The sequence below is a fragment of the Elephas maximus genome, chromosome X (assembly GCF_024166365.1).
Source record: "Elephas maximus indicus isolate mEleMax1 chromosome X, mEleMax1 primary haplotype, whole genome shotgun sequence".
NCBI classification, from domain to species: domain Eukaryota; kingdom Metazoa; phylum Chordata; class Mammalia; order Proboscidea; family Elephantidae; genus Elephas; species Elephas maximus.
Window position 1 is genome coordinate 99,184,239 of NC_064846.1, and position 20,978 is coordinate 99,205,216.

A 20,978-nucleotide genomic window follows, 5' to 3' on the forward strand; every position below is an offset into this window, starting at 1 on the left:
CTCATGAATATTGATGCAAAAATTTTCAAAAAAGATTCTAGCCTATAGAATTCAGCATCGTATCAAAAAAATAATACACCATGACCAAGTGGGATTCATACCAGGTATGCAAGGATGGTTCAACATTAGAAAATCAGTCAATGTAATACACCACATAAATAAAACAAAATAATCACATGATTATCTCAATTGATGCAGAAAAGGCATAGATAAACTTCAACACCAATTCTTGATAAAAACTCTCAATAACATGGGAATAGAAGGGAAATTCCTCAACATAATAAAAGGCATCTATACAAAACCAACAGCCAACATCATTCTCAATGGAGACAGTCTGAAATCATTCCCCCTGAGAACAAGAACAAGACAAGGATGCCCTTTATCGCCACTCCTAGTTAACATTGTGCTGGAAGTCCTAGCTAAAGCAATAAGGCATGAAAAAATATAAAGTGCATCCAAGTAGGAAAGAAAAAAGTAAAACTATCTGTTTTTGCAGATGATATGATCCTACACATAAAAAAAATAGAGAGCTTTAAAGATTCCACAAGAAAACTACTGGAACCAATAGAAAGATTTGCAGAGTAGCAGAATACAAGATCGGTGTACAAAAATCAGTTAGATTCATGTATGCCAACAAAGAGAATTTTGAAAAGGATATCAGGAAAGCAATACTATTTATAATAGCTCTTAAAAATATGAAATACTTAAGACAAGGATGCCCTTTATCAGCACTCCTATTTAACATTGTGTTGTAAGTCCTAGCTAGACCAGTAAGGCAAGCAACAGAAATAAAGGGCATCCTAATTGTTAATGAAGAAGTTAAACTGTCCCCATTTGTGGATGATGTGATACTATACATAGAAAACCCAAAAGACTTCACGAGAAAACTACTGGAACTCACAGAAAGATTCAGCAGAGCAGCAGGATACAAGATAAACATACAAAAATCAACTGGATTCCAATACACCAATAAAGAGAACGATGAAAAGGAAATCAGGAAAACAATATTTTGTAATGACCCCTAAAAAATAAAATACTTGGAAATAAATCTAACCAGAGGTGTAAAAGACCTATACAAAGAAAACTACAAAAAACTACTGCAAGAAACCAAAAGAGATCTCCATAAATGGAACAACATACCATGCTCATGGATAGGTAGACTCAACATTGTGAAAATGACAATTCTACCCAAAGCAATTTACAAACACAATGCAATACCAATCCAAATACCAATAACATTCTTTAAAGAGATGGAAAAACTTATCATCAAATTTATATGGAAAAGGAAGAAGCCCCAGATAGGTAAAGCACTATTGAAGAATAATAAAGTAGGAGGACTTGGACTGTCTGACCTCATAACCTACTATACAGCTATGGTAGTCAAAACAGCCTGGTACTGGTACAATGACAGATACATTGACCAATGGAACAGAATTGAGAACCCAGATGTAAATCCATCCACCTATGGTCACGTGATCTTCAACAAGGGCCCAAAGCCAATAAAATGGGGAAAAGACAGCCTTTTTAACAAATGGTGCTGGCAAAACTGGATGTCCATCTGCAAAAAAAAAAAATGAAATAGGACCACACCTCACACCATATACAAAAACTAACTCAAAATGGATCAAAGACCTAAATATAAAGCCAAAAACTATGCAGTTCATAGAAGAAAAAATAGGATCAACACTAGAGGCCCTAATAAATGACATTAACAGGATACAAACTACAACCAACATCACACAAGCTCCAGAGGATAAGCTAGATAATTGGGGTCTTCTAAAAATTAAACATTTATGCTCATCAAAAAACTTCATCAAAAGAGTAAAAAGAGAGCCTACAGACTGGGAAAGAATTTTTGGCTATTACAAATCAGGCAAAGTTCTAATCTCTAAAATCTACAAGAAAAATCAGGACCTCTACAACAAAAAGACAAATAATCCAACTAAAAAAATGGGCAAAGGAAATGAACAGACCATCAAAGAAGACATTCAAGCGGCCAGCAGACACATGAGGAAATGCTTACAATCTCTAGCCATCAGAGAAATGCAAATCAAAACCGCAATGAGATACCATCTCACTCCAGCATTGCTGGCACAAATCAATAAAACAGGAAATAACAAATGTTAGAGAGGCTGTGGGGAGATCAGAGCTCTTATGCACTGCTTGTGGGAATGCAAAATGATACAACCATTTTGGAAAACAATATGGTGCCTCCTTAAAAAAAAAAGCTAGAAATAGAAATACCATATGATCCAGCAATCCCACTCCAAGGAATATATCCTAGAGAAATAAGACTCATCACACGAATAGATATGTGTACATCCATGTTCATTGCAGCATTGTTCTCATCTTTTTGCTAAAAGATGGAAACAACCTAGATGCCCATCAACAGATGAATGCACAAACTGTGGTAAATACACACAACGGAGCATTATGCAGCGATAAAGAACAATGATGAATCTGTGAAGCATCTCATAACAGGGTTGAATCTGGAGGGCATTACGCTGAGTGAAATAAGTCAATCACGAAACAACAAATAGATCGTATGAGACCACTACTGTAAAAACACATGAAAAGGTTTACATAAAAAAAGAAACAATCTTTGATGCTTAGGATGGAGGGGATGGGTGGGGTTGGAAAAACACTTAAAAGACAACAGATAAGTGGTAACTTTGGTTGAAGGGTAAGACAGTACACAGTGCTGGGGAAGCCAGCACAACTTGTCCAAGGCAAGGTCATGGAAACTCCATAGACATATCCAAACTTCCTCAGGGACCAAATTGCTGGGCTGAGGTCTGTGGTGACCATGTTCTCCGGGAACATCTAGCTCAATTGGCATAACATAGTTTATAAAGAAAATGTTCTACATTCTACTTTGGTGAGTAGTGTTCTGGGGTCTTAAAAGCTTATGAGTGGCCGTCTAGGATACTTCACTGGTCTCACCCCTTTGGGAGCAAGGATGAATGAAGAAAACCAAAGACACAAGGGAAAGATTAGTCCAAAGGACTAATGGACCACATCTACCACGGCCTTCACCAGACTGAGCCCGGTACAACTAGATGGTGCCTGGATACCACTACTGAAATAGAGGGTCCTGAACAGAGCAGGAGAAAAATGTAGAATAAAATTGTAACTAAAAAAAAAAAAAAGACTGGACTTGCTGGCTTGACAGAGACTGGAGAAACCCTGAGAGTATGGCCCCCAGACACCCTTTCAGCTCAGTAATGAGGTCACTCCTGAGGTTCACCCTTCAGCCAAAAACTGAGCAGGCCCATGCAACAAAAAAAGACTAAAGGGGTGCACCAGCCCCGGGGCAGGGACTGGAAGGCAGGAGGGAACAGGAAAGCTGGTAATAGGGAACCCGGATTTGAGAAGGGAGAGTGTTGACATGCTGTGGGGTTGTTAACCAATGTCATAGAACAATGTGTGTACTAACTGATGAGAAACTAGTTTGTTCTGTAAACCTTCATCTAAAGTTCAATTAAAAAAAAAAAAACACCAAACTCTTGAACAATTAAAAAAAAAAAAATGAGGCAGGGCCAAGGTGGTGGAATAGCCAGATGTTTCCGGTAATCCTTCTTACAACAAAGATCCGAAAAATCAAGTGAAATGATTATATTTATGACAAGCTAGGAGCCCTGAACATCAAAGGCAAAGTTAGAAAACAGACTAAGGGGCAGGGGAAGAGTGAGACCGTCCAGAAGCAGAGAGGAGTTGCTGGACCTCAATCACTGAGATCCCTCAAGCACCATTCCGGAATTGGCTGTGGTGGGCTGGTGGTAGCTTTCGGCCGCAGTTTTCTCAGGGAGAAGAAGCCAGCCACACAGCCTACTCACACCTATGGAACCAGAGAAGAACGCCCCCAAGCCAGCTGGCCTCCCAGCCCCAAGCCAGCTTCAGTGGCTATTGATTTCCTTGGGCCTGAGAGGCTCATGTGAGTGCCCTGAGCCATGCTTCCAGACTTGGAGCAGGAATAAATTGACAACAGGGGGAAAAAGATAATTTGTCAGCTCCACTAATTAGGGGAGCTCAGGACAGAAGCGACTCCTGTCCAGGCATAAACGGTCCATGGACTTTGAACATCTTTCCCCCCTGCATGAACCTGTGTAGGCCTATTCCAGAAGAGGCCCTTGCTGGCAGACTGTGACTGTTTAAGCATGCGGTGCAGAAGTGGATGTTTGATACCTGACATGGCTTTGTCTATTAAACACAGTCCTCACCTAGCCACGTCAGGGGCCTAAGGACTGGTGGCTCCTTTCAGTCTACCCAGCCCCCGCAACAGGGGTCCAAGGATAACTGGTACCTCCCAGTCCTTACAAACAAAAATATTGGGTGCCCATGGTGGTCTGCAGAACCCACCCACCTGCACCCTCTAGGGAAGAGGGACATACTTTCCTCAGAGACACTTGGGGGACAGTTCTCAGCCCTCTGCCTTGTTCAGAGTGTGACCCCCTGCTGCAACCAGATACTGATACCTATACCAAACACCCATGACCCTCTAAGACTGTAGGACAGAGCCTGTACCACGCACATGATGACCAGCTACCTGGACACATGACCTGAATCCACAAAAGGAAAGTGAATGGACTCATAAGCTCATACACCTGATAACAGCTCTACCCATCTGGTGACAGGACGTCAGATCCCCAAAGGTGAAAATAAGCTAGCTCACTCAGGCAACCCATTTGGGCATATCAAAACAAAACAAAGCAAGAAGCTATGACACAGTAAGCAAACATAAAATAAACTAATAAAATAACTTATAGATGGCTCGGAGACAACAGTCAATATCTAACCCCATAAAGAAACAGAACATGATCGCTACAAAAAGCCCTCAAAACAGAGAATCAAAGGGTCTTCTGAATGAAGGTGCCTTCCTGGAATTAGCAGATGCAGAATTCAAAAGATTAATATACAGAACTCTTCATGACATAAGGAAGGAGATCAGGCAATACACAAAACAAGCCAAGGAACACACATAAAACAGTTGAAGAAATTAAAAAGGTTTTTCAAGAACATAATGAAAAATTAGTAAGCTGCAAGAATCCATAGAGAGACAGCAATCAGAAATTCAGAAGATTAACAATAAAATTACAGAATTAGACAACTTAATAGAAAGAGGAGCAGAATCGAGCAAGTGGAAGACAGAATTGGGGACCTTGAAGATAAAGCGCTTGGCACCAATATATTTGAAGAAAAATCAGAGAAAAGAATTTTTAAAAAATGAAGAAATCTTAAGAATCATGTGGGATTCTATCAAAAGAAATAACCTATGAGTGATTGGAGTACCAGAACAGGGAGGGAAAACAGAAAATACAGAGAGAATTGTTGAAGAGTTGTTGGCAGAAAACTTCCCTGATACCATGAAAGATGAGAACATATCAATCCAAGATGCTCATTGAACTGCACATGAGGTAGATTTTAAAAGAAAGTCACCAAGACATATTATTATCAAACTGGCCAAAACCAAAGATAAAGAGAGAATTTTAAGAGCAGCTAGGGATAAACGAAAAGTCACCTACAAAGGAGAGCCAATAAGAATAAGCTTGGACTATTCAGCAGAAACCATGCAGGCAAGAAGGCAATGGGATGAATTCTATACAAAGTTGAAGGAAAAATATTGCCAGCCAAGAATCATATATCCAGCAAAACTGTCTCTCAAATATGAAGGTGAAATTAGGACATTTCCAGATAAACAGAAGTATAGGGATTTCATAAAAACGAAACCAAAACTACAAGAAATACTAAAGGGAATTCTTTGGTTAGAAAATCAATATCAGGTATCAACCCAAGACTAGAACACTGGACAGAGCAATCACACATTAACCCAGACACGAAAATCACAAAAATAAGTCAAGAGAAAAAAACGCTCAAAATGGGGAAAAAGCGATGTCATTATGTAAAAGAAGAACACATTAAAATAATAAAAAGTGGCTAAGAAATGTACTCATAGATCTTTCGTATGAAAGGAAGACAAGGCAATATAAAGAAATGAGTTATGTGTAAATTTAGAAAAATAGGGGTAAGTTTTATTAAGGTAACCACAAAGAAGACTAACTGTCCTACTCATTCAAATAAAATAAAAGAAAAAATAGAGTCACAGCAGAAACAAAACAACAACGAATAAGAGGAAAAGACAATATATAAAGATAAACTACTCAGCACAAAAAATTAAGTGGGAAAAAGAACCTGTCGACAACACACACAAAAAATAAATCAAGCAAACAATCAAAAAAGAGGGGGTGTTAGCAATATTAATTTCTGACAAAATAGACTTCAAAGTTGAATCCAACACAAAGGATAAGGAAGGACAGTACATATTGACTAAAGGGACAATATACTAGGAGGATATAACCATATTAAATATTTATGCACCCAATGACAGGGCTGCAAGATACATGAAACAAACTCTAACAACATTGAAAGCTCCACAATAATAGTAGGACACTTCAACACACTGCTTTCGGTGAAGGACAGGACGTTCAGAAAGAAGCTCAATAAAGACACGGAAGATCTCATTGCCACAATCAACCAACATGACCTTATAAACATATACAGAACACTCCACCCAACAGCAGCCAAGTGTACTTTCTTTTCTACTGCACATGGAAAATTCTCTAGAATAGACCACATATTAGGTCATAAAGCAAGACTTAGCAGAATCCAAAACATCGAAATATTACAAAGCGTCTTCTCTGACGGTAAGGCCATAAAAGTAGAAGTCAGTAACAGAAAAAGCAGGGAAAAGGAATCAAACACTTGGAAACTGAAGAATACCCTGCTCAAAAAAGACTGATCATAAAAGACATTAAGGATGGAATAAAGAAATTCATAGACTCCAATGAGAATGAAAACACTTCCCATCAGAATCTTTGGGACACAGCTAAAATAACACTCAGAGGTCAATTTATACCAGTAAATACACACATACAAAAAGAAGATAGGGCCAAAATCAAAGAATTATCCCTACAACTTGAATAAATAGAAAGAGAGCAACAAAAGAAACCCTCAGGCACCAGAAGAAAGCAAATAATCAAAATTAGAGCAGAATTTAATGAAATAGAAAACAGAAAAAAAAAATTGAAAGACTTAACAAGACCAAAAGCTGGATCTTTGAAAAAATTAACAATATTGATAAACCACTGGCCAAACTGACAAAAGAAAAGCAGGAGGGGGAGCAAATAACCAAAATAAGAAATGAGATGGGCGATATTACAACAGACCCAACTGAAAATAAAAGAATCATATCGGATTACTATGAAAAATTGTACTCTAAAAAATTTGAAAACCTAGAAGACATGGATGAATTCCTAGAAACACACTACCTACCTAAACTAACACAAACAGAGGTAGAACAATTAAATAGACCCATAAAAAAGAAGAGATTGAAAGATAATCAAAAACTCCCCCCCAAAAAAGCCCTGACCCAGACAGCTTCACTGCCGAGTTCTACCAAACTTTCAGAGAAGAATTAACATCATTACTACTAAAGGTATTTCAGAGCATAGAAAAGGACGAAACTAAACTCTTTTATGAAGCCAGCATATCCCTGATACCAAAACCAGGTAAAGACACCACAAAAAAAGAAAATTACAGACCTATGTCCCTCATGAACTTAGATGCAAAAATCCTCAACAAAATTCTAGCCAATAGAATTGAACACCATATCAAAAAAATAATTCACCATGACCAAGTGAGATTCATACCAGGTATGTAGGGATGGTTCAACATTAGAAAAACAGTCAATGTAATCCATCATATAAACAAAAGACAAGAACAACATGATTTTATCAATCGATGCAGGAAAGGCATTTGACAAAGTTCAGCACCCATTCATGATAAAAACTCTCAGCCAAATAGGAATAGAAGCAAAATTCCTCAACATTACAAAGGGCATTTATACAAACCCCACAGCCAACATCATCCTAAATGAAGAGAATCTGAAAGCATTCCCCTTTAGATTGGGAACCAGACAAGGATGACCTTTATCACCACTCTTATTCAGCATTGTGCTGGAGGTCCTAGCCAGAGCAATTAGGCTAGATAAAGAAATAATGGGCATCCAAATTGGTAAGGAAGGACTAAAAGTATCTCCATTTGCAGATGACGTGATTTTATACACAGAAAACCCTAAGGAATCCTCAAGAAAACTACTGAAACTAATAGAAGAGTTTAGCACGCTATCAGGATACAAGATAAACATACAAAAATCAGTTGGATTCCTCTACACCAACAAAAAGAATATCGAGGAAGAAATCACCATATCAATACCATTTGCAGTAGCCCCCAGGAAGATAAAATACTTAGGAATAAATCTTACCAGAGATGTAAAAGACTTATTCAAAGAAAACTACACTACGTTTCTGCAAGACACCAAAAGAGATCTACATAAGTGGAAAAACATACTTGGCTCATGGATAGGAAGGCTTAACATTGTAAAAATGTCTATCTACCAAAAGCCATCTATAGATACAATGCAATTCCCTTCCAAATTTCAAAGACATTTTTTAATCAGTTGGAGAAACAGATCACCAACTTGATATGGAAGGGAAAGAGGGCCTGGATAAGTAAGGAGTTACTGAAAAAGAAGAACAAAGTGGTTGGCCTCACTCTACCTGATTTTAGATCCTATTACACTGCCACAGTAGTCAAAACAGCCTGGTACTGGTACAACAACAGATACATAGACCAATGGAACAGAATTGAGAATCCAGACATAAATCCATCCACATATGAGCAGTTGGTATTTGACAAAGGCCCAAAGTGAGTTAAATGGGGAAAAGACAGTCTTTTTAATAAATGGTGCTGGCATAACTGGATATCCATCTGCAGAAAAATGAAACGAGACCCATACCTCACACCATGCACAAAAACTAACTCAAAATGGATCAAAGACCTAAATATAAAATCTAAAACTATCAAGATCAGGGAAGAAAAAATAGGGACAACACTAGGAGCCCTAATACATGGCATAAACAGTACGCAAAACATCACTAACAATGCAGAAGAGAAACTAGATAACTGGGAGCTCCTAAAAATTAAACACCTATGCTCATCCAAGGACTTCACCAAAAGAGTAAAAAGATTACCTACAGACTGGGAAAAAGTTTTTAGCTATGACATTTTCAATCAGCGCCTGATTTCTAAAATCTACATGATACTACAAAAACTCAACTACAAAAAGACAAATAACCCAATTAAAAAATGGGCAAAGGAAATGAACAGATGCTTCACTAAAGAAGACATTCAGGTGGCTAACAGATGCATGAGAAAATGCTCATGATCATTAGCCATTAGAGAAATGCAAATCAAAACTACAATGAGATTCCATCTCACTCCAACAAGGCTGGCATTAATCCAAAGAACACAAAATAATAAGTGTTGGAGAGGTTGCGGAGAGACTGGAACACTTACATACTGCTAGTGGGAATGGAAAATGGTACAACCACTTTGGAAATTGATTTGGCACTTCCTTGAAAAACTAGAAATAGAACTACTATACCATCCAGCAATCCTGCTCCTTGGATATATCCTAGAGAAATAAGAGCCTTTACATGAAGAGATATATGCACACCCATGTTCATTACAGCACCGTTTACAGCATGAAAAAGTTGGAAACAACCAAGGTGCCCATAAGTGGATGAATGGATAAATAAATTATGGTGTATTCACACAATGGAATATAACCCATCGATAAAGAACAATGATGAATCCGTGGAACATTTCATAACATGGAGGAACCTGGAAGGCATTATGCTGAGTGAAACTAGTCAGCTGCAAAGAGACAAATATTGTATAAGACCACTATTATTAGAACTAGAAAAAAAGTTTAAACAGAGAAGAGTATATTCTTTGATGGTTATTAAATGGGGGGACGGAGGGAGGGAGAGTGGTTTTCACTAATTAGGTAGTAGATAAGAACTACTTTAGGTGAAGGGAAAAACAACACACAATACAGGAAAGGTCAGCCCAACTGGACTAAACCAAAAGCAAAGAAGTTTCCTGAATAAACTTAACATATTGAAGGCCAGCATGGCAGGGGCAGGGGTTTGGGGACCATGGTTTCAGGGGACATCTAAGTCAATTGGCATAATAAAATCTATTAAGAAAACATTCTGCATCCCACTTTGGGGAGCAGCATTTGGGGTCTTAAACGCCATCTAATGTATTAATTGGTCTCAACCCATCTGGACCAAAGGAGAATGAAGAACACCAAAGACAGGGTAATTCTGATCCAAAGAGACAGAACGGGCCACATAAACCAGCGACTACATCAGCCTGGGACCAGAAGAACTAGATGGTGCCTGGCTACAACTGATGACTGCCCTGACAGGGAACACAACAAATAACCCCTTAGGGAGCAGAAGAGCAGTAGGATGCAGACCCCAAATTCTCGTAAAAAGACCAGACTTAATGGTCTGACTGAGACTAGAATGACCCCAGAGGTCATGATCCCCAGACTTTCTGTTAGCTCAAGACAGGAACCATTCCTAAAGGTAACTCTTCAGACAGGGATTGGACTAGACTATGGGATAGACAGTGATATTGGTGAAGAATGAGCTTCTTGGATCAAGAAGACACATGAGACTACGTTGGCATCTCCTGTCTGAAGGGGAGATGAGAGGGTAGAGAGGGTCAGAACCTGGCCAAATGGACACGAATAGAAATAGAAGAGGGAAGGAGTGTGCTGTCCCATTAGGGGGAGAGTAATTAGGAGTATATAGCAAGGTGTTTATAAATTTTTGTATGAGAGTCCAACTTGATTTGTAAACTTTCACTCAAAGCACAATAAAATTTTTTTAAAAAGATGAAATACTTAGAAGTAAATCTAACCAGGGATATAAAAGTCTACTACAAAGAAAACTACAAAACACTACTGCAAGAAACCAAACGAGGCCTTCCCAAATGGAAAAAAAACATACCATGCTCTTTAATAGGAAGACTCAACTGTCTAGTGGGCTACAAGTCCAAATTCAGGGTGTCAGCTCCAGGGAAAGGCTTTCTGTCTCTGTCAGCTCTGGAGGAAAGTTCTTGTCATGAGTCTTCCCTTGATCTGGGAACACCTCGGCGCAGGAACCTCAGGTCGCCATGTCTCTCTGCTTGCTTCTGCCTTTTATATCTCAAAAGAGATAGGATTAAGACACTACTTAATCTTGCGGACCTCATCAATATAACTGCCATTAATCCATCCGTCTTATTACATCATAGTGATAGGATTTACATCATATACAAAAATTAAATAAAATGGCGGACAATCACACAGTACTCAGAATCATGGCCCAGCTAAGTTGACAGATATTTTTGGGGATACAATTCAGTCAATCCATGGCAGTAACTAATGTCACAAAACAATTGGTGTACTAATTTTTTAATGAGAAACTAATTTGCTGTGTAAACTTTCACCTAAAGCACAATAAAAAAATGGATCAAAGACAATATAAAACCTTGAACTAGAAAGATCATGGAAGAAAAAATAGGGACAACACTTGGGACCCTAAATAAATGACATAAATTCAATACAAACCATAATAGTGCACAAACACCAGAAGATAGAATGGAAAACTGGGAGCTCCTAAAAATTAAAGACTTATGTTCATCAAAGTCTTCACCGAAAGAGCACAAAGAGAATCTACATGCTGGGAAAATTTTTTGGCTACTACTTGTTCAGCAAGGGTTTAATCTCTAAACTATATGAAAATATCAAAAAGACAAGTAATCCAATTTAAAAATGGGCAAAGGATATGAACAGACAGTTCACCAAAGAAGACATTCATGTGGCTAACAAGCACATGAGGAAATGCTCGGAATCATTAGCCATTAGAGGAATACAAATCAAAACTACATTGAGATACCATCTCACCCCAACATTACTGGTGCTAATCAAAAAAACAGAAAATAACAAATGTTGGAGAGGCTTCTGGAACACTGGAGGCTTCTGTAACATTGGAATTCTTATGCATTGCTGGTGGGAATGTAAAATGGTACAACCACTATGGAAAACTGATATGGCGCGTCCTTAAAAAGCTAGAATATACCCAGAAACACTGTACGTTCCAGCAATCTTACTCCTAGGAATATGTGTGTTATGTGTTAGGTGCCGTTGATTCAGTTCTGACTCATAGCAATCCTATGTACAACAGAACAAAACACTACCTGGTCCTGTGCCATCCTAACAAACATTGTTATGCTTGAGCCGATTGTTGCAACCACTGTGTCTATCCATCTAATTAAGAGTCTTCTTTTTCCCTGACCCTCTACTTTACTGAGCATGATATGCTTCTACAGGGACTGGTCCCTTCTGATAACATGTCCAAAGTACATGAGAGGAAGTCTCGCCATCCTTGCTTCTGGTGAGCATTCTAGCTGTATTTCTTCCAAGACAGATTTGTTCATTCTTTTGGCAATCCATGGCATAGTCAATATTGTTTGCCAACGCCACAATTCAAAGGCATCAATTCTTCTTCCATCTTCCTTATTTATTGTCCACCTTTCCACAAGCATGTGAGGCGACTGAAAACATCATGACTTGGGTCAGGCACACCTTAATCCTTAAAGTGACATCTTCACTTTTGAATACTTTAAAGAGGTCTTTTGCGGCAGATTTGTCCAAGGTAATACAGCATCTGCTTTCTCGATTGCCGTTTCATGGGCATTGACTGTGGATCCAAGTAAAATGAAATCCTTGACAACTTCAAGGTGGGATATAATCTAAGAATATATTATAGAGAAATAAGAGACATCACATGAATAGACATATGCACACCCATGTTCATTGCAGCATTATTCACAATAGCAAAAAGATGGAAACAACCTAAGTGCCCATCAACAGTTGAATGGATAAACATATTATTGTACAGACACAGAATGAAATATTACCCAAGGATAAGGAACAACGATGAATCTGCAAAACATCTCACAACATGGATGAATCTGGAGGGCATTATGCTCAGTGAAATAAGTCAATTACAAAAGGACAAAAACTGTATTAGATGACTGTTACAAAAACATAGGAAAAGGTTTACACACAGAAAAAAACAATCTTTGACAGTTGCAAGGGAGGGGAAGCATGGGGAGGGGGAATCACTAACTAGGTAATACCAAAAAAAAAACCAATCCCGTCGCCATTGAGTCAATTCCGACTCATAGCGACCCTATAGTAGATAGGTGTTAACTTTGGTGAAGAGAAAGATAGTACACAATATGTGGGAAGTCCACAAAACTTGATCAAGGCAAAGTCATAGACACTCCATGTAGTTGTTGTTAGGTGTCATCGAGTTAGTTCTGATTCATAGTGACCTTATGTACTACAGAAAAAAACACTGCCTGGTCCTGCGCCATGCTCACAATCCTTGTTATGCTTGAGCCCATTGTCACAGCCACCGTGTCAATCCATCTCTTTGAGGTTCTTTCTCTTTTTCATTGGCCCTCTTCTTTACGAGACATGATGTCCTTCTCCAGGAACTGATTCCTCCTGATAACATGTGCAATGTATGTAAGGCATAGTCTCACCATCTTTGCTTGTAAGGAGCATTCTGGTTGTATTTCTTCCAAGACAGATTTATTCATTCTTTTGGCAGCCCACGGTATATTCAGTATTCTTCACCAACATCACAATTTGAAGGCATCAATTCTTCTTTCCTCTTCCTTACTCATTGTCCAGCTTTCACATGCATATGATGCATTTGAAAATACCATGGCTTGGATCAGGCGCACCTTAGTCTTCAAGGTGACATCTGTGCTTTTCGACACTTTAAAGAGGTCTTTCACAGAGATTTGCCAACTCAGTGCGTCTTTTGATTTCTTGACTGCTGCTTCCATGGGTGTTGATTGTGGATCTAAGTAAAATGAAATCCTTGACAACTCCAGTCTTTTCTCTGTTTATCATGATGTTGCTTATTCGTCCAGTTGTGAAGGTTTTGGTTTTCTTTACGTTGAGGTGTAATCCATACTGAAGGCTGTGGTCTTTGATCTTCATCAGTAAGTGCTTCAAATCCTCTTCACTTTCAGCAAGCAAAGTTGTGTCATCTTCATAATGCAGGCTGTTAATGAGTCTTCATCCAAACCTAATGCTGTATTCTTCTTCCTGTATTCCAGCTTCTCAGATTATTTGCTCAGCATACAGATGGAATAAGGATGGTGAAAGGATACAACCCTGAAGCACAACTTTCCTGCCTTTAAACTATGCTGTATCCCTTTGTTCTGTTCAAACGACTGCTCCTGGTTCCTCATGAGCACAATTAAGTGTCTTGGAATTCCCATTCTTCTCAATGTAATCCATAATTTGCTATGATCCACAGAGTCAAATGCCTTTGCATAGTCAACAAAACATAGGTAAACATCTTCTGGTATTCCCTGCTTTCAGCCAGGATCCATCTGACATCAGCAATGATATACCTGGGTCCATGTCCTCTTCTGTATCTGGCCTGAATTTCTGGCAGTTCCCTGTCGATAATACTGCTGTAGCCGCTTTGAATGATCTTCAGCAAAATTTTGCTTGCACGTGATATTAATGATATTGTTCGATAGTTTTTGCATTCGGTTGGATCACCTTTCTTGGGAGTAGGCATAAATATGGATCTCTTCCAGTTGGTTGGCCAGGTAGCTGTCTTCCAAAGTTCTTGACACAGATGAGTGAGTGCTTCCAGCGCTGCATCCATTTGTTGGAACATCTCAATTGATATTCTGTCAATTCCTGGAGCCTTGTTTTTTTGCCAATGCCTTCAGTGCAGCTTGGACTTCTTCCTTTAGTACCATCAATTCCTGATCATATGCTACCTCTTGAAATGGTTGGACGTCGAACTATTTTTTTTTTTTGGTATAGTGACTGTGTATTCCTTCCATCTTCTTTTGGTGCTTCCTGCATTAATAATTTTCCCCATAGAATCCTTCAATACTGCAACTTGAAGCTGGAATTTTTTCTTCAGTTCTTTCAGTTTGAGAAATGCCTTGCGTGTTCTTCCTTTTTGGTTTTCTATCTCCAGCTCTTTGCGCATGTCATAATACTTTAGTTTGTCTTCTTGAGCTGCCCTTTGAATTCTTCTGTTCAGTTCTTTTACTTCATCATTTCTTCCATTTGCTTTTACTACTCAACCTTCAAGAGCAAGTTTCAGAGTCTACATCTGTGGAAAGAGACGATGGAAAAGCTCAGTATCATCAGTCAGAACAAGGCCGGGACCAACTGTGGAAGAACATCAATTGCTCATATGCAAGTTCAAGTTGAAACTGAAGAAAGTTAGAACAAGTTGATGAGAGCCAAAGTACGACCTTGAGTATTTCCCACCTGAATTTAGAGACCATCTCAAGAATACATTTGACACGTTGATCACTGTTGACCTAAGCCCAGATGAGTTGTGGAATGACATCAAGGACATCATCCATGAAGAAAGCAAGAGGTCATTAATAAGAAAAAAAAAGACCGAAATGGATGTCAGAAGAGATTCTGAAACTTGCTTTTGAACGTTGAGTAGCTAAAGAAGCTTCATAGACACATCCAAACACCCTGAGGGACTGAATTACTGGGGATGAGGGCTGGGAACTATGGTGGCGGGGGCCATCTAGGTCAATTGGCATAACATAGCTTATAAAGTAAATTTTCTACGTCCAATTTTGGTGAGTAGTGTCTGGGGTCTTAAAAGCTTGCGAGTGGTCATCTATTGCTCCTATCCCTTTCATAGCAGAGGAGGATGAAGAAAACCATGGCACAAGGAAAATATTAGTCCAGAGGACTAATGGACCACAAGTATCACAGCCTCCACCAGCCTCAACCCAGAACAACTAGATGGTACCTGGCTATCACTGGCCACTCTGTCACGGATCACAATAGAAGGTTCTGGATGGAGTGGGAGAAAAATGTAGAACAAAATTCAAATTCACAAGAAAAGAAGAAAAAGACCAGACTCACTCATCTGATAGAGACTGGAGGAACCCCTGAGGCTCTGGCCCCCGGACACCCTGTTATCTCAGAACTGAGACTACTCCCAAAGTTCATCCTTCAGCCAAAGATTAGACAGGTCTATAAAACAAACAATAACACATGTGAAGAACCTGCTTCTAAGTTCAATCATTTATACGAAACCATATGGGCAACACCTGCCCAAAAGCAATGACGACAGGGCAAGAAGAGACGGAAAAAAATGGGCAGATGACAGCGGGAAACCCAGGGTGAGAAGGGAAGAGTGTGGACACATCTCGGGGATTGCAACCGATGTCACAATTTGTGTATAAATTGTTGAATGGGAAACTACTTTTCTCTGTAAACTTTCACCTAAAGCACACACACACACACAAAAATCATAGTACATTAACTTGATTAAGTGTTACATAATCCCTTAAAATTGATAACTATGAATACTACATGGCAACATAGATTAATATTTACAAAACAAAGTTAAACAGAAAGAATAGAACATGAACTTCTATATAAGTTACTATTAAAAAAAAACAAACAAATCCCTTGCCATGGAATCAAGTCCAACTCATAGCAACCCTATAGGCAAGAGTAGAACTGCTCCATAGAGTTTCCAGGGAGCACCTGATGGATTCAAACTGCCAACTCTTTGGTTAGCAGCCATAGCACTTAACCACTACATCACCAGGGTTTCCAAAGTTATTATTACAACTATGCAAACATCCTAAAGGATAACAATTAAAATGGAACATAGAAAAATGAAAATAGCTGTTTTACCGTAGTTAATTTTAAAAATTTTACCATTGTTGTTTTTAAAAAAGATTTTAAAATAGATTTTGAGTTTTCTGAGGTGGTTCGCCGCTTTCTCAGACTTTTCATCCCACCTGTGAAATTTCTAATCTGTGGGAAGAAGAGAGGATATTGATTGCCACTTTATCTAAAAACTATACTGACCAAGACTGATAATAAAATGCACCTAGAACACAACTAGAAAAGGTATTGTGTTTTGGTTACCTAAAAAAAAAAGAAACACCATTTTATTAATTTCTAGAGATTACTTGGAAAAATTAGGGTCAAATGTAGAGATACTGATGTGTGATTTTGATGTTTTTGTTTTTTGTTTTTGAACTCTAGGTACAAAATTACACTGATGCCCTGCACTGGTACTGTTATTCTCTGAAGCTTTATGCATCTGATCAGATGGATCTGAATTTGGCAAGGCTGCAGAGGAACATGGCTTCCTGTTACCTGAAGCTGAAACAACTTGATAAGGTCCTTTGCTTTATCTATTTTTCAGAGACAGCAAATGTTTTTATGTACAGTAATAGAGAGATGGATGCAGTGTTATGACTTAGTTGTTAGGTTAGGATGTCTGACAGCTCTTTCACACAGGACAAAGTCAAATTGTTATTTCCCTGATTTGCATACTGTAAACACTAATAAGTGGAACTTCCCAAATGGAGAGAGAATTTAGAAGATCATTCATCCTATTTACTGTTTATTTTTTGCACCTTATTCTGAAAGGTAATAATGTCATTGGAGCTCCTGAACAAGGTTATCTGCTACTCATCATCTTCAATATTGTCTTTTAAAGCAGACTGAATTCTAAGATAAACATTTAGTGTTTATTTTTTGTACCTTATTCTGAAAGGTAATAATGTCATTGAATCTCCCGAACAAGGTTATCTACTACTTACCATCTTCAGTATTGTCTTTTAAAGCAGACTAAAGTCTATGGTAAATATTTTTGTCAGGCATTCAGTGAGAAAAAATACGTAGGTAAAATGGTCATTCTTTCATCTTTTTTGGTTGTTATCTCTTACCTTTCCAACCACCCTAGAAAATGTCCAATAATTACTTTCTTATCAGAAGGGAAAAGAGATAAAAGCTTTTTTAAGGATACAGCTGTTCATACTTCTTCCTTTGAGTGTTGTATAGTATGCATATAATGTTAGCCATTGCCTCCTGAAAGAGCCTCTGAACCTTTCATTTCTCCTGTAGTGTTAGCATCTTATTTCCTCTCTCCAAGTCACGAAAGTTGTGTGTCAGGGTTGTGTCCTTTCACCATACTTATTCAATCTGTATGCTGAGTAAATAATCCACGAAGCTAGAATATATGGAGAAGAATACAGCATCAGGCGTGGAGGAAGACTCATTAACAACTTGCAATATGCACATCACACAACCTTGCTTGCTGAAAGTGAAGAGGACTTGAAGCACTTACCGGTGAAAATCAAAGACCACAGCCTTCAGTATGGATTACACCTTAACATAAAGAAAACCAAAACTCTCACAACTGGACGAATAAGCAACATCATGATAAACAGAGAAAAGACTGAAGTTGTCAAGGATTTCATTTTGCTTGGATCCACAAACAACACCCATGAAAGCAGCAGTCAAGAAATCAAACGACATATTGCATTGAGCAAATCTGTTGCAAAAGACTTCTTTAAAGTATTAAAAGGTAAAGATGTCGCTTTAAGGACTAAGGCGCACCTAACCCAAGCCATGGTGTTTTCATTCGCCTCATTTGTGTGTGAAAGCTGGACCTGGACCAAAGAAGAATTGATGCCTTTGAATTATGGTGTTGTGAGAGTTTTGATTTTCTTTATATTGAGGTGAAATCCATACTGAAGGCTGTGGTCTTTGATCTTCATGAGTAAGTATTTCATCTCCTCTTCACTTTCAGCAAGCAAGGTTGTGTTATCTGCATAACTCAGGTTGTTAATGAGTCTTCCTCCAATCCTAATGCTGCATTCTTCTCCATATATTCCAACTTCTCGGATTATTTGCTCTGCATACAGATGGAATAAGGATGGCGAAAGGATACAACCCTGAAGCACAACTTTCCTGACTTTAAACCATGCAGTATCCCCTTGGTCTGTTCAAACGACTGCTCCTGGTCTATGTACAGGTCCCTCATGAGCACAATTAAGTCTTCTGAATTCTCATTCTTCTCAATGTAATCCATAATTTGTTGTGATCCACAGAGTCAAATGCCTTTGCATAGTCAAACATAGGTAAACATCTTCTGGTATTCCCTGCTTTCAGCCAGGATCCATCTGACATCAGCAATGATATACCTGGGTCCATGTCCTCTTCTGTATCTGGCCTGAATTTCTGGCAGTTCCCTGTCGATAATACTGCTGTAGCCGCTTTGAATGATCTTCAGCAAAATTTTGCTTGCACATGATATTAATGATATTGTTCGATAGTTTTTGCATTCGGTTGGATCACCTTTCTTGGGAGTAGGCATAAATAAGGATCTCTTCCAGTTGGTTGGCCAGGTAGCTGTCTTCCAAAGTTCTTGACACAGATGAGTGAGTGCTTCCAGCGCTGCATCCATTTGTTGGAACATCTCAATTGATATTCTGTCAATTCCTGGAGCCTTGTTTTTTTGCCAATGCCTTCAGTGCAGCTTGGACTTCTTCCTTTAGTACCATCAATTCCTGATCATATGCTACCTCTTGAAATGGTTGAACGTCGAACTATTTTTTTGGTATAATGACTCTGTGTATTCCTTCCATCTTCTTTTTTTTTATTAACTTTTATTGAGCTTCAAGTGAACGTTTACAAATCAAGTCAGTCTGTCACATATAAGTTTATATACATCTTACTCCTTACTCCCACTTGCTTTCCCCCTAATGAGTCAGCCCTTCCAGTCTCTCCTTTCGTGACAATTTTGCCAGCTTCCAACTCTCTCTATCCTCCCATCCCCCCTCCAGACAGGAGATGCCAACACAGTCTCAAGTGTCCACCTGATATAATTAGCTCACTCTTCTTCGGCATCTCTCTCCTACCCACTGTCCAGTCCCTTTCATGTCTGATGAGTTGTCTTCGGGAATGGTTCCTGTCCTGTGCCAACAGTAGGTTTGGGGACCATGCCCGCTGGGATTCCTCTAGTCACAGTGAGACCATTAAGTATGGTCTTTTTATGAGAATTTGGGGTCTGCATTCCACTGATCTCCTGCTCCCTCAGGGGTTCTCTCTTGTGCTTCCTGTGAGGGCAGTCATCAATTGTGGCCGGGCACCAACTAGTTCTTCTGGTCTCAGGATAATGTAGGTCTCTGGTTCATGTGGCCCTTTCTGTCTCTTGGGCTCTTAGTTGTCGTGTGACCTTGGTGTTCTTCATTCTCCTTTGATCCAGGTGGGTTGAGACCAATTGATGCATCTTAGATGGCCGCTTGTTAGCATTTAAGATCCCAGACACCACATTTCAAAGTGGAATGCAGAATGTTTTCATAACAGAATTATTTTGCCAATTGACTTAGAAGTCCCCTTAGAGCATGGTTCCCAAACCCCCGCCCTTGCTCCACTGACCTTTGAAGCATTCATTTTATCCCGGAAACTTCTCTGCTTTTGGTCCAGTCCAATTGCGCTGACCTTCCATGTATTGAGTGTTGTCCTTCCCTTCACCTAAAGCAGTTCTTATCTACTAATTAATCACTGAAAAACCCTCTCCCTCCCTCCCTCCCTCCCCCCCAACCACAAAAGTATGTGTTCTTCTCAGTTTATACTATTTCTCAAGATCTTATAATAGTGGTCTTATACAATATTTGTCCTTTTGCCTCTGACTGATTTCGCTCAGCATAATGCCTTCCAGGTTCCTCCATGTTATGAAATGTTTCACAGATTCATCACTGTTCTTTATCAATGCGTAGTATTCCATTGTGTGAATATACCACAATTTATTTACCCATTCATCCGTTGATGGACACCTTGGTTGCTTCCAGTTTTTGCTATTGTAAACAGAGCTGCAATAACCATGAGTGTGCATATATCTGTTTGTGTGAAGGCTCTTGTTTCTCTAGGGTATATTCCGAGGAGTGGGATTTCTGGGTTGTATGGTAGTTCTATTTCTAACTGTTTAAGATAACGCCAGATAGATTTCCAAAGTGGTTGTACCATTTTACATTCCCACCAGCAGTGTATAAGAGTTCCAATCTCTCCACAGCCTCTCCAACATTTATTCTTTTGTGTTTTTTGGATTAATGCCAGCCTTCTTGGAGTGAGATGGAATCTCATCGTAGTTTTAATTTGCATTTCTCTAATGGCTAATGATCGAGAGCAT

The 20,978-nt window shown here is 39.0% G+C and overlaps 1 protein-coding gene across 1 annotated transcript in view; it reads left to right on the forward strand.

Moving 5' to 3' along the window:
• The window catches only part of TEX11 (testis expressed 11), a 515,004-nt gene that overhangs the window by 274,928 nt on the left and 219,098 nt on the right, over window positions 1–20,978 (forward strand). The window contains 1 exon segment of the mRNA XM_049871470.1: window positions 17,042–17,179. Within this exon segment, the coding sequence (XP_049727427.1) occupies window positions 17,042–17,179 (138 nt within the window).